The 15,315-nt window shown below is 42.5% G+C and overlaps 1 protein-coding gene across 3 annotated transcripts in view; it reads right to left on the reverse strand.

Annotated features, from left to right (window-relative positions):
- Positions 1-15,315, reverse strand: part of mep1ba (meprin A subunit beta a) — a 75,862-nt gene that overhangs the window by 37,252 nt on the left and 23,295 nt on the right. For 2 of the 3 annotated variants that reach the window (XM_059977096.1, XM_059977107.1), the window contains 6 exons: positions 14,768-14,818; positions 11,478-11,521; positions 11,286-11,364; positions 4,072-4,189; positions 2,841-3,019; positions 1,102-1,320 (listed from right to left, as the gene is read on the reverse strand). In XM_059977096.1, coding sequence (XP_059833079.1) covers positions 1,102-1,320; positions 2,841-3,019; positions 4,072-4,189; positions 11,286-11,364; positions 11,478-11,521; positions 14,768-14,818 — 690 coding nt within the window. Of the gene's footprint in view, positions 1-1,101; positions 1,321-2,840; positions 3,020-4,071; positions 4,190-8,234; positions 8,340-11,285; positions 11,365-11,477; positions 11,522-14,767; positions 14,819-15,315 lie in introns of those variants that run through there. The other variant, XM_059977115.1, reaches the window with a different exon arrangement.

The raw sequence follows: 15,315 nt of genomic DNA on the forward strand, positions 1-15,315 counted from the left end.
TTTCACTCCATGCTTTGTAAAGCCTAGAGATCGCAAGGCATGAAAATCCCAGGAGATCAGCAGTTTCTGAGATACCCAAACTAGCACCAGTTACATTACTTTCCCCCCCATTCTGATGCTTGATCCGAACAACAACTGGATGCATTGAGTTGTTGTCACAGGATTGGCTGACTAGATATTTGCATTAACAAGCAGCTGAGCAGGTGTGTCTAGTAAAGCGCAGACACACTCTACACTGAGAATCAGAGAAAGATAGGTTGGTTTATTATTCTCACATGTAGCAAAACTTTGTTTTGCATGCCATCCACACAGATCATTTCATCATATCAGTGCTTTGAGGGAAAACAACAACAGAATGCAGAATAAAGTGCTACAGAGAGAGAGCAGTTCAGGCAGACAATAAAGTACAAGGTCACGTGAGGTAGACTGTGAGCTCAAAAGTACATCTCATCTTACTGCTCTTATAACAGTGAGGTAGCAGCTGTCCTTCTACAGCAAGAAAACAGGTCCTTCAGCCCACTGAATCGATGCAGGCTATTGAACACTAATGCTGACCAAATCCCATTTAATTTTATTCTCCATGTATTCTCAACAAATCCCTCTGCACTAATATTTTACCACTCACCTATACCTACACACAGTGACCAATTGACCTACCAACCATCTTATCCTTTAGCAGGGTTAACTGGCCACTGTAAATTGTTCCAGCTGTGTAGCTGAGTGGAAGAATCTGGGACGGGCGGGAGAGTTGATAGAAATACAGAGAGAATTTTTAAACATGGGATTAGTGAAGGGTTGTATTGTTAGGCATGTCCCTGTGACTCTATCTTTCCCAACACACACAATATCTCCAGCAACACAAAAGCTACTAGCGGAACTCAGTGGGTTAGGTAGCATCTGTGTTGTGATATTAACTTGATGTTTTGGGTCAAGATGCTTTCATCTGGATCCAAGACCCAAAACGTTGACTGTCTATTTCCCTCCACAGATGCTCCAGCAGCTTGTGAATCCCTCCAGGTTCCAACATCCGTGGTCTCTTGTGCCTCCACCTTCACTAATCTTCACATATTTTTACACTGCCCACAAAACACTGGTACTCACTGCAGTTATAGAGTCGGTTGACTTTTTGGAGATCATAATCGCTGAACTCCATGCGCTGTCCGATCACCTTACTGAATTCAGCAATCTTGGTGACAATTGTTGGTTCTGAGCCATTGTTGAAAGCGGTTGAGCTGTAGTGCATCACAGAGGTATAGTCATACGGTATGTTCTGTGAGATGGACACCTTGTCGTCGTACTTATTGAAATTGTGTTGCTTACCTGAATAAATTGAAACAAAAGCTCATCAAGGAATTTCTTAGAGAACGCTCAAATTAGGTGCTGGTCATGCTGGAGCAAACAGGCACGATCTATGTTCGCCAAGCTGTAATTCTATGAGGAGACTTTGTCGCTCTGTCAATCCTTCCTTTGCTCAACTGCCAGTCTGCCCACTACATCTAAAACCCCCTGTTGCTTGCTAGCTCTTGCCCTACCCATCCCCTGCAAACTTTTTATGCTAACTCTCTCTGCTCTCCCAATTTCATGTGTCTCGATCTGAAACATTGATTGTCTTTTTCCCTCTACAGGTGTTGCCTGACCTACTGAGTTACTCCAACAATTCCTTGAACCTTCTCCATCACTGGCTAATCTTGTGGATCAAATGATCTTAGCCTCAACTCTACTTTCTCGCCCAGTGTCCTTTGCCGGTCAGTAGTTCAGAAACCTATCTGATCATTGAATCTATTCAATGTCTCAACCAGCACCAGTCTCTGAGGTAGAGCATTGAAAGATGCCAAAGTAAGGGGCATATATAGTTGGCAGTTTAGAGGGAAGATAAGGACCATTACTTCACCTAGAGAGTGGAGGTTTGGAACTCACTGTCCTGAAAAGGTGGTAGCACATTTAAATAGCCCTAGAATGTGCACTTGAATACCTTGCAATACCAGCAGCTCACCTCAGTTTAGATGAAGAATGAACTGCTAGAGAGCAGCATCTGTGGAGGCAAGACTCATTTTGGGTCAAGACTCTTCATCGGGACTCTACATCAGCATGAAGAGGTGAGGAGGAGTGGGGAAGAAGGGGCTAGCAGGTGATTGATGGATCTAGGTGAGGAGGGGGTTGATGGGCAGGAGGAGGTAGAGACGGAGGCTGAGAGGTGATGTGAAGGCTGCAGGTGCTGGCACCTGATGTGAGGAAGGTGATGTTGAAGGCATGATTGGCAGCTGGGAAGGGGTATTGAGGGGAACTGTTCCAAACTGCTTCCATCTGCCATCTTTACTCATCAGATACCACCAGCCCTTTGTTGACTGACCAATTACCTTCCAGCCTTTGACACTCCCTCCACCCCTCCCTCACCACCCCCTAACCTGGCTCCACAACACACACCATCCCATGCCTCACCCCTTCCCTTCACTACTTTATACCAGCGACCTCCCCCTGCATTCTCAGTCCTAATGCAGTGTCTTAACGTGAAGTGTCAATGCAGATGTTACTCGACCTGCTGAGTTCCTCCAACAGTTTGTTTCTTGATCCCGGTTCCAGTGTCTGCAATCCCTTGTGTCTATGCTCGCTTGAGTAATTCTCTTTTTTTACCAGTATAGACACATGGACAGGTACATGGATTAGAAAAATTTAGAAGATTATGGGTGAAATGGGAGTAGATTGGATGGTCATCTTGGACAGCATGAATTATTTGGGCAAAAGGGCCAATCTTCATCTTTCTCATCTTCATATTAAACACTTGACTAAGTGTCCAAACCTGGCTCTGGGACACCTGTTTGGAGGATGTCACCTGACTTTACCATTTTCAATCCTGTCCCACATTATTTGGATGTAGTCATCACGATCGGGTCTTGACTGCTCATGCCAGAATCCCAGCGCATGGAGAAACTCATGTTCAATGGTGGCAATTCTTTCACATCTCTCTCCGATTGAGAGCTGCTGCTTGCCAACTTGATGATTACCCACCGATGACCAACACCTGTCACACAGAGAGATTCACGTCAAACCTGGAGCTGGTTCTTCAACAATTGGAAGAGGACAAAGCTAAAGGAATTGTCAGATAACAGAGAATGGGTTTGGTATTAGAGAAGGAGAATTTTGCGGGGTGCTTGAGGAAAGGAAATGTTTATTCTTTCCATGTAGATTAATAGAGCATGAAAATAGGCCTTTGGCCCAACTTCTCCATGCCAACCATGTGCTAAGCAAGTTAAATCCCATTTCCCCATGTTTGGCCTACATTCTTCTCAAATTTTCCTATTCATTCACACACACACACACACACACTCACACACCTGAGAAACTCAGCAGGTCAGGCAGCATCTCTGGAGGGAAATAGAGAATCCTGATGAACAGTTTCGGCCTGAGAAGTCAACTGTTTATTTCCCTCCCAAATGCTGCCTGACATGCTGAGTTCCTCCAGCATTTTCTGTGTGGAATTTCCTTGGAATCCATCTGCATTTCTCACTGCCTTAAGGATGGGTGGGGTCTTTGAATATGCTGGTTGCTTTCTTAAGAGAATCCTCTTCTATCAGACCGAAAATACAGAAGTCTGAAAGCACCTACCACCAGGCTCAAGGACAGTTTCTAACCCACTGCCATAAAGTGATTCCCTGGTATGACAAATTGAGCTCTTGACCGCACATTCTACCTCATTATGATCTTGCACCTTATTGTTGACCTGCACTGCCCTTGCTCTGTAGCTGTTACACGTTAATCTCCATTGTCAGTGTCTTACCTTCCTCTCTACTGTGTAATGATTGATCTGTAATCAAGCCAAGCTCTTCACTATCTCTCACTGCGTATGACAATAATAAACCAATTCCATAACATGCCCGGGGATAATAAATGCATTCCTCACTAGCAAAGTCCATATGGCATGAACAAGTGGAAGACAACCCTCGCCATATATTAAGAACAATGTCCCAGTACTGTACGTACTTAGTTATCAACCCTGAGGAACTGAATGGATAAAACAGCAACGAATAAAGAAAGTGAACCAGTCTTTAGAGGAATACCAAATCATGCTCTTACCCACTTCCCTTGAATACGGAGATGTAGTTAGCTTCCCCAGTCCAAGGCTTAAAATTAATGCAAGTTTTAAGACGATATTGTTCAAAAGCTTTAAGGATGACACCTTTAGCATTTACATCTGTGGGAAAGACAGGAGGTCGTATTTCAAATGGTCGCCTTTGCAAACTTCATCTTCGGAGTCGAATAAGTTTAGGGTCACAGAATCATTGAAATTTGCCACATGGGCATAGGCCATTCAGCCCATTGTGTTCATGCTTGCCGAGAATGGACTTTAGGTTAATCCTACTTCCCAGATCCAGATCATAAGCATCGCAAGTTATGGCTTCTCAAAGGTTTATCAAGGTATGGTTCAGTGTTTCTGCCTTTGGATCCCTTTCAGACCAAGAGTTCCACACCAGCAGCACTCAATGAGTGTAATAATCCTCTCTCAATCCCTTCTGATCTGATTGATTTCAAATGAAGTTTGTACTGAAAACCCCAATTTTGGAATGTAAACTCAGAGTCTGTGCAAAATAAGTTTCAGCTAGAGACTGTTGCTCAAAAAAAACTTTGTTCAAACTCTATCAGAAAAATGACAAAATGACAAAAATGACAAGAACATAAGTGACAATTAGAAATTATGTCTGGAGTAGGTATCCTATCGATCACTAAACCAATAAAATAAAAGCCAATGAAATTCAAAACTCTGCAGCTGGTGGAAATCTGAAACGGAAACCCTGGATAGAGTGGATGCAGGGAGGATGCTTCCATTAGTAGGAGAATCTAGGATCCAAGGGCATCACCTCAGAAGAGAAAGATTTCCCTTTAGAACTGAGATAGAATCATGGAGGTCATCGAAAAATACAGCTCAGAGACAGGCCCTTCAGCCCATCTAGTCTGTGCTGAACAACCTAAATTGCCTACTCCCAATGAGCTGCATTGTGACCATAGCCCTCCATACCCCTGCCATCCATGTACCAATCCAAACTTCTCTTAAATGTTGAAATTGAGCACACATACACCACCTGCTCTGGTGGCAAGTTCCACACTCTAATGACCCTTTGAATCAAGAAGTTTCCCCTCATGTTCCCCTTAAACTTTTCACCTTTCACCCTTAACCCATGATCTCTGCTTGAAGTCCCACCCAACCTCAGTGAAAAAAGCCAGCTTGCATTTACTTTATCTATACCCCTTATATATTTGTATACCTCTGTCAAATTTCCCCTCAATCTTCTACATTCTTAGGAATAAAATCCTAATTTATGAAGAACAAAATGCCAAAAACTTTCTTAATGACCCTATCTATCTGTGACAACACTTCCAATGAATTATGCACTTGTATTCCCAGATCACTCTGTTCTACAGTACTTCTCAGTGCCCTACCATTCGCTGAGTAAGACCTATCTTGGTTTTCAGTCCATTTGTCCATCTGATATAATTCTCTCTGCAAACCATGATAGCCTTCCTCACTGTCCACTACACCCCCAATCTTGGTATCACCTGCAAATTTGCTGATCCAGTGAACCACATTATCATTCAGATCATTAATATTGATGACAAACAATAATGGATTCAGCACTGATCCCTGTGGCATTCCACTGGTCTCGAGACTCTAGTCAGAAAGCCAACTCTCTACTACCACTCTCTGGCTCCTCCCACAAAGCCGATGTCTAATCCAATTTACTACCTCATCTTGAATGCTAAGCAATTGAACCTTATTGGTCAAACTCCCTTGTGGGACCTTGTCATATGCCTTGCTAAATTCAATGTAGACAAAACCCACTGCCTTGCCTTCATCACCTATTTGGTAACTTCCTCGAAAAGCTCCAAATGATTGGTTAGGCAGGACTTACCATACACAAAGATATGCTGACAATCCCTAATCAGTCCAAATACACATATATCCTGTCCCTTAAATACCTTTCAATAACTTTTCCACAACTGATGTCAGGCCTATAGGTTCCTGGTTTATTTTTAGATCTTTTTTTAAACAGCAGAGCAACATTAGCTATCCTCCAATGCTCTGATATCTCACCCGCAGCTAAGGGAGATTTCAATATCTTTGCTAGGGCCCCTGCAAATTCTGCATTTGCCTCCCACAATGTTTGAGAGAACACCTTGTCAGGCCCTGGGGATTTGTCCACCATAATTTGCCTCAAGACAGCAACATCTCCTCCTCTGTAATCTGTATAGGGTCCATGACCTCACTGCTGCTTTGCCTCATTTGTGTCAACTCTGTGCCAATCTCCTGAGTAAATACAGACACAAAAAAATCATTTAAGATCTCTCCCGACTCTTTTAGCTCAATGCATAGATTACCATTCTGAGCTTCCTGAGGACTGATTTTGTCCCTTGCAATCATTTTGCTGTTAAAATATCTGCAGAATCCCTTAGGATTCTCCTTCACCTTGTCTGCCAGCAAAATCTCATGCCTTCTTTTAGCCCTCCTGGCCTTTTTTCTAAGTGTTCTCTTGCATTTCTTATACTCCGTAAGTACCTCATTTGTATCTACCTGGCTAAACCTGCTACGCACCTCCTTCTTTGTTCTTAACCAGGGCTGCAATATCTCTTGAAAACTAAGATTCCTTAAACCTGTTATCTTTACCTTTTATTCTAAAAGTCACATGTAAGATTTGTGCTCTCAAAATTTCACTTTTGAAGGCTTTTGATCACTAGATGCAAAGTGTTCCCCTACACAAACCTTTGTCACCTGCCCTATCGCATTCCCTATGGGAGTCCCAGTCAATAAGTGGGAAGTTAAAATCACCTACTCTCACAGCCTTGTGTTTCTTGCAAGACTGTGATCTCTCTACAAATTTATTCTCTAAATCCTGCGGACTGTTAGATGGTCTATGATACAGACCCATTAATCTGGTCATACATTTCTCATTCCTCAGTCCCACCCATAAAGCCTCGCTAGACGAGATCCCCAGTCTGTCCTGACTGAGCACTGCTGTGACATTTTCCTTGACTAGTAAAGCCATCCCTCCCCTTTTAATCCCTCCTACTCTGCCCATTCTAAAACAATGGAACACCAGAATATTGAGCTGCTAGTCCTGCTCTTCCTGCAACCATGTCTCACCAATGGTTACAATATCACAATTCCATGTGTTTATCCAGACTTCAGCTCATCTGCTTTTCCTACGATACTGCTTGCATTGAAACATACGCAGTTCAGTACATGAGTCACACCAAGCTCAACCTTTTGGTTCCTGATTTTATCTGAGGTCTTAACAACATCTGCCTCTACAACCTCTCCGCAGTCTGTTCTGGCGCTCTGGCTCCCATCCCCTTGCAACTCAAGTTTAAACCACCCCACCCATGTAGCACGAGCAAACCTTTCCACTAAGATATTAGTCCCTCTCCAGTTCAGGTGCAAACAGTCTCTTCTGTACAGGTCCCGCCTGCCCTTGAAGAGAGCCCAAAGATCCAAAAATCTTCTGCCCTCCCTCTTACTCCAACTCCTTAACCACATGTTAGATGGTATAATTTTCCTAGTTCTGGCATCACTAGCAACTATCCTGAGGTCACAACCCTGGTGGTCCTATCTCTTAATTTAGCATCTAATTGCCTGAACTCACTTTGCAGTACCTCGTCACTCTTCTTACCCATGTCATTGGTACCTACATAGTCCAATTGTATGTTGCCTCCCGACTTGCAGGGTCTGGGGCATCTTGGATTAAGTCCTCACATTTAAGAATGCTGAATACTTGATCCAAGATGTCCCAGACCCTGGCACTTGGGAGGTAACATACCATCCAAAAATCTCAATCTTGTCCACAGAACCTCTTTTCTGTTCCCCTAACTAGTGAATCCCCCTATCACCACAGGTCGTCTCTTCCCCCCGCCCCCCCTTATAAATCGCAGAATCAGGCTCAGTGCCAGAGACCTGACTGCTGTAATTTTCCTCTAGATCATCCTCCCCTCAACAGTATCCAAAGTGTTGTTGAGGGGGATTGACACTGGGGTACTCTGTACTGGCTGATTAACCCCTTTACTCTTTCTGACTGTCACCCAGTCATACCCTGGGTGACAGTCATACCAGTTATACCTGCACCTTGGGTGTAACTACCTCTCCATATGTCCTATCTATCACCCCCTTAGCTTCCTAAATAATCTGTTGTTCCTCCATTTCCGGCTCCAATTCCTTAACATGGAGTGTTAGAAGGTGCAGCTGGATGTACTTTGTTCAGGTGAAGTCATCAGGATTGCTGGAGTTCTCCCAGCCTTCCCACATCCCACAATAAGAGCATCCAATTATCCTGCAAGGCATTCCTACTGTTCGAACTCTGCAAGTATAAAGAAGGAAAACAATAACTAAACTGGGGAAAAATATTTACCTTTAACGTTTGTATAGCTATAGCTAATTCCAGCAATTTCCTCATCTTAGGAGGGTGATGAATCTGTGGAAACTGTTGCCACTGAGGACTTGGAGAACAAGTCTTTGAACATAAATTGGTATATTATTGATTGGTAAGGGGGGCTTAAAAGTAATGCTGAAAGAAGGTGGAGAATCCTACAGGAATCTAGAGATAAGTTAAGAGCGAAAGAATTGCAAGGGGCAAAACTGATCCTCTGGAAGATCAGAATTGTAACCCATGCATGGAGCCAAAATTGATGGGGGAGATTTAAATACATCTTTTGCATGTGTATTTACCTGGGAGACAGGCACAGAGTCTATAGAAGTGAGGCAAAGTAGCAGGAACTTCCTGGATCCTATACAGATTACATAAGAGGAAGTGTTTGCTGTGTTGAGACAAATTAGGGTGAATAAATCCCCAGGGCCTGATGAGGTGCTCCCTTGGACCCTGTGGGAGGCAAGTGCAGAATTTTCTTGGGCCCTTGCAGAGATATTTAAATCATTCTTAGCAACAGGTGAGATACCGTAGGATTGGAAGATATGTTCCACTGTTTAAGAAGGGCTTGAAAGATAAACCGGGAAATTATAGGCCATTGAGCCTGACATAAGTAGTGGAAAAGTTACTGGAAGGTATTTGAAGGGACTGGGTATATAAGTATTTGGTCTTTGTGTGTAGTAAGTCATGTCTAATCAATCTTACGGAGTTTTTTGAGGAATTTACCAAGAAGGAGAATAAGACAAGGCAGTGGGTGTGGTCTTCATGGACTTCAGCAAGGCATTTGACAAGGTCCCACATGAGAGGTTGATCAAGAAGGTTCAGTTTCTTGGCATGCAAGATGAGGTAGTAAATTGGATTAGATATTGGTTTTGTGATCTGGATATCAATGATCTGAATAACTGGCTGAGCATATTTGCAGATGACACCAAGACTGGGGGTGTAATAAACAGTGAGGAAGACTATCAGAACATGTAGCAAGATCCAGACGAGCTGGAAAAATTGACTCAAAAATGGCAGATTGAACTTAATGCAGACAAATACGAAGTGTTACACATTGGTAGACCAACCAGGGTAGGTCTTACACAGTGAGGAGTGTGGTAGAACAAAGGGATCTGGGAATATAGGTCCATAATTCATTGAAAGTATTCTCACAGGTAGATTGGGTCATAAAGAAAGCTTTTGGCATATTGGCTTAATAAATCAAAGTATTGGGTACAGGAGATGGGATGTTTTGCTGAAGTTGTGTAAGGTGATAGTAAGGTCTAATTCAGAATATTGTCTGCAGTTTTGGTCACCTAACTACAGGAAAGATCTAAATAAGATTGAAAGAGTACAGAAAATATTTACAAGGATGTTGCCGGGTCTGGAGAACTTGAGCTATAAGGAAAGGCTATAGGCTAGCACTTAATTCCTTTGAATGCAGAAGACCAAGGGGAGATTTGATGGAGGTATACAAAATTATGAAGAGTATAGATCCTGTAGGCTAAATGCAAACTGGCTTTTTCTACTGAGGTTGGCTGGGACCACAATTAAAGCTCATGGGTTAAGCGTGAAAAATTTAAGGGAAACATGAAGGGAAATTTCTTCATTCAGAGGTTTGTGAGAGTGTGGAATGAGCTGTCAGTGTAAGTGGTGCATTTGAACTCAATTTTAACATTTAAGAAAAGTTTGAATAAATACATGGATGGCAGGGATACGGAGGATTATGGCGCTGGTGCACGTTGATGGAACTGGGCTGTTTAAATGTTTTGGCATGGACTTGATGGGCTGAAGAGCCTGTTTCTGTGCTATACTTTTTGACTCTAATATGAGGGGTGATTGATAAGTTCATGGCCTAAGGTAGATGGTGTCAATTTTAGAAAACCTAGCACATTTATTTTTCAGCATTGTCCTCTCCTACATTTACACACTTAGTCCAGCGGTCGTGGAGCATATGGATCTTGGACCTCCAGAAAGTGTCCACAGCAGGGGTGATTGATAAGTTTGTAGCCTAAGGTAGAAGGAGATGAGTTGTACAGCTCTCATTGCATGCACATGCAGTTCAACTCTTTGAGTGATGATGCAGAAAGTTTGAAGTTAATAGCTCACCTCCTTCTACCTTAGGCCACGAACTTATCAATCACCCGGATGAGTTATTAACAGATATTGAAAGACCTGAAGAGTGTGATGTGGAGAAAACGTTTCCATTAGTAGGAAAATCTGGAATCCAAAGGAACAGCCACAGAATAAAAAATGTCCATGTAAAACTGAGATAATAAGGAATTTCTTTAGCCAGAGAATGGTAATCTACAGAACTACAGAGAGCTGTGGTAGTCAAGTCATTGGGCGTATTTAATACAGAGACCGATAGGTCCTTGATTGGTAAGGGGGTTTAGAAGTTATAGGGAAAAGGTGGGAAAATGGGGATGAAAAGAAATAAAATTACCTATAATTGAATGGCATAACTTGACTTGCCGGGTCAAATGGTCTACTTTGCTCCTAAATCGTATGAACTTCTGTGTTCGTTAATTCTCTGATCTTACATACAGGATTCACTAGACAAAGGCCAGGTGGTGCAGTTGAAATTCACTGAATTATACAATTGGATCATCACGGTCCATTAAGAACAGTGACCTGGTTAATAATCTCAGTCAGGTGAAAAGTATGAAGTTTAGAATTCTGTAATTAACCAAAAATGCTTCATGGAACAACTATCACATAATCTAAGCAAAAAGTCAAGCTGAAAATGTGTAGCCTAGATATAATACTTGGCTAAAATCCATCTATAGTTAGTTGATAAAATGAATTTATAAATTAGAAATGCAAAATGAAAGCACTTAATTGCAATCTGGGTTAAAGTACCATAATAATTGGATTACATTCAGTGTTATTACCCACCTAAGCTATCTTCCAGATAGTATGGAATCATCTTTGGCCACCTGTATTTTTCATCAGTAATTGCACTTCTGTCGGTGGTCTGATTTTAAAGGTAATGCAAAAAAATCAGTCATCCTCACAGCAATACATGGGGTAAGTTTATGTAAACATCCTGCTTTCCTCAACATGCCAGAAAAAATGTCGTGAGCTTACCATATCATGCATGATATCTCCTTCTATGAGATCTAGTCCAAGTTCTGCAGAGAATAAACACACACTATCCATCAGTTTATACTTCTCGCTGTCTCAGTAAAGCAGCCAGCATTATCAAACTCCCCATCCACCCCAGACATTCTCTCTTCTCCCCCGTCCCACTGGGCTGAAGATACAAAAGCCTGAAAGCATGAACCAGCACACTCAAGGACAGCTTCTAGCCTGCTGTTATAGCACAATTGAATGGTTCCTTAGGGCAAAAAGATCGGCTCTTGACCTCACAATCTACCTGGTTATGATCTTCCATCTTATTGTCTTCCTGCACTGCACTTTCTCAGAAGTTGTTACACTTTATTCTGCATTCTGTTATTGTTTTACCTTATTCTATCTCAATACACTGCATAATGTTCTGATCTGTATGCAAGACAAGCTTTCCATTGTACATGTGTCAATATTACACCTATTCCAGTTCCACATTCCAAAGACGTGGGAGAAGGTGGAGAAGACGATGGTACCTGGATGGAGAGGTCATATCCAGCAATAAAAAGTGAATAGACTGAGACAGTTTGTTTCAAAGAGGGAATGAGAATCTCACAAAGGGCTTTAGAGTAGTGGTCGCCAACGAGTCGATTGTGATGGACTGGTTGATCTTTGAGACTTTCCCAGTAAATCCCAAAAAAAATGAAAAATAAATACACAAATACTGTTGCAAAGTGAGCATTATAAAAGTAAGTAATACTAATCAGGGTAATGATAACATAGCAATACTACCTCTACGGAAAGCTGTTTGTAAAGAGAGGTTTTTTCTGGGGTTGCAGGGTTTTCCTTCCTTTCTTTCTGCCCGGTGCCCCTCTGCTATTGTGGTGAACTACATATACCTGTCTGGACACGCACCCCGCCCCCCCCAGCTGACTGCTCCTGTGGCTCCTCCCACAGACCCCGGTATAAAGGCAATTGGAGCCACAGACCCTTCCTCAGTCTCCAGGACGTCGTGTGATGGTCACTTGCTACCTGTGCTTTCTTCCAGCCAATAAAAGCCTTCCTTCACCCACGTCTCAGAGTTATTGATGGTGCATCAGCCATGCACCGTGGTTCAGTGAAAACATCTGTATGTTAAATATTGGTTTTGCCATCCCAGAGAAAGTAGTTCCTTTGGGCATGAAGTCGTCAAGTGGTCCTTTTGCCAAGTAGAAGGTACTACAAATACATTATGCCTGGTAAACCTTTTGATGCAAAATTAAACGCACTTAACGACGAGCTCATGGGAAAAGACTGACACCTGCCCCCCATGATAAGCCCAGTAAATGCACTTAAGGCCAAGCTCAATGTTGGGATTTCCCACACTTTTCCAATTTAAAGAAAATGTTACAGGCCATCAAGGAAAAACATGCTTTTCGCCCTGAGCAGTATTGTGCTCCCCTAGACAAACTGGCAATAGAGTTCGATCAGCGTTTTGTGGAGTAAAATGTCATGAAAGATATTGCTGCATTTATTTCAAACCCATTTCTACCGATCAATGTAGAACAGATAGCAGCCAAATTCCAGCAAGTATTTATTGTGCCAAGTGATATTGAAATGGAAACAATTGATTTGCAAAATGACATCAAGCTTAAAGAGATTGTGACTTTGGGGACTTGTCAGCAGGGAGAAGTTTCCTCATCTCACCACATGTGCACTAAAGCTCAGATCCTACTCCGGGTCAACTTACCCGTGTGAAATTGTATTTTCACAGATGAAAATTATTAAATCTAAGAACAGGAGCTGTATTACTGACAGACACCTCACAGACTGTCTCAGACTGGCTGGCTGTCGTTATGAGCCAAATTTCAGGGAACTAGCAGAAAGTATTCAGCCACAGTCATCACACTGAGTGCAAGTCAATTTTTATTCATTTATTTTTTGTGTTAAAATAAAATTAAATAATGAAACTTAGAATTAAAGGTATGAAATATTGTAATATTCTTAAAGAAAGACAGCTATGGCCTGTTTGGAATGCTTGTTACAGTGTTTTCTTGGCTGAATTAATTTGAAAGTTTGACCAAAGCATTTTATGTAATTCAAATACAATTAGCCCAAATAAAAGGCCTCAAGTTGGAAGTACAATCTGAACTATTTTCTTCTCTAAACAATTTAGTAGGTAGATCTTGCCTTTCACTAAGGCTGAGGTAGGGGGTCTTGGACTTAAAAAGGTTGGTGACCACTACTTTAGAGCAAAGATGCTTGTACAGGATGTTCAGAATGGCCCTGTTTCCATATTGGATGACTCCATGGCAGAGGAGATGCTCCCGCATGTGTGTGGTGCTCTTTACCTGGGAGCCATAAACACACAGGGTGGTCACTGATGTGTCCAACAGAAGCTGCATCCAATCAGTGATTAAAATGTGCAGGTTGCTACCACATCAAGCCATTGAGGAAAGTAGTGATGACAAGTGTATGATAAACACAGGAAGGGGAGATGAACCAGTTCTGCATTACATGTTCTGAGAGTTCTATCTAAAATTAGGCAAAACATAGAAAATTGAAGATACTTCCATCACAGCAGGCTACACCAAAATGGATCCAGGCAGCAGAGAAACTGAGCCAGCAGTGAAGCCAGCATTTGTTTGTAATCATGAATTACTTGCCTGAAATCAGTCACAGCCCACTGCAGATAGAAAGCGCAGTGGAGGGGCACAGCTATCTAGGTCAGATTAGCAGAAGACCACAGTGTATTAGGCAAGTATTAAGACTATAGGGCCATGAAACAAAGGAGCAGAATTAGGCCATTCAGCCCGACGAGCCTGCTCTGCCATTTGATCACGGCTCTTTTATTTTCATTCTCAACACCATTCTCCGACCTTCTTCCCATAATCTTTGACTTAATAACCTCTACTTTAAATATGCCCAATGACTTGGCCTGCTCTGTCACCTGTGGCAAATCATTCCATAGATTCACCACCATATGGTTAAAGAAATTCTTCTTCATCACTGTTCTAAATGGATGTCCGTCTACTCTGAGGCTTGGACTCTCCCAATATCGGAAACATCCTCTCCATATTCACTCCATCTAGGCCTTTCGAAGAGGGGGAGAGGAGCCCTACACAGCAGGGGGCAAGGAGTTCAACCAGCCAGAAAGAGGATTGCAACCTTCACCCCTGCGACAGGGTGTCCCAAGCATATTTTGAATTGGTGGAATTGGTGTTGTCACATTGCAGCCAAGTTTGACACAACACACTCCCATTGTCTTAACCCTACTGAAAGTAAATATTGACAATGTCCACATCACACGTTTATAAATGGTGTAAAGTTACCTTCATTTATGTTGAATATGTCTTGATCCATTCCAGCGTCGACATCCTCTTCTAAATGAGAGGCCAAAAGGAGTTTACTTCAGTCATCTTTTTCAATGCTGAGAGTATTCAGCACAGAAAGCCATTTTTGACCCTCTGTGCTACTGCTTTGAAAGAGGGGATACCCTCCAGATGCCGCTGCTGTTCCCACTCTTCCCTCCCCCATCTGCCAATCATCCCTTCTCACCTGGATCAACCCATCACTTGCCAGCACTTTCTCGGCCCCCTTCCTCTCACTGCTTAATTGAGGCTAACTCCGCTCTAGCCTTTCGGCTTATATGAAGAGCCTTGACCTGAAACATTGAATGTCCATTTCACTCCACATTTACTGCCGGACTCACTGAGTTCCTCCAGCACTTTACTTTTGGTTCTGGATTTGAGCGTCTGCTGTCTCCATTTCCCCCAACTCTGAATCATTTGCTCCAAGTCTTTATCCAATTCCCGTTGGAACGTTTTTACTGAGCCACCTTCCAGAATGTGACTACCTGAAGCATTGATGTTCATTCTTC

The sequence above is a fragment of the Hypanus sabinus genome, chromosome 1, assembly GCF_030144855.1.
Source record: "Hypanus sabinus isolate sHypSab1 chromosome 1, sHypSab1.hap1, whole genome shotgun sequence".
Classification (NCBI taxonomy): Eukaryota; Metazoa; Chordata; class Chondrichthyes; order Myliobatiformes; family Dasyatidae; genus Hypanus; species Hypanus sabinus.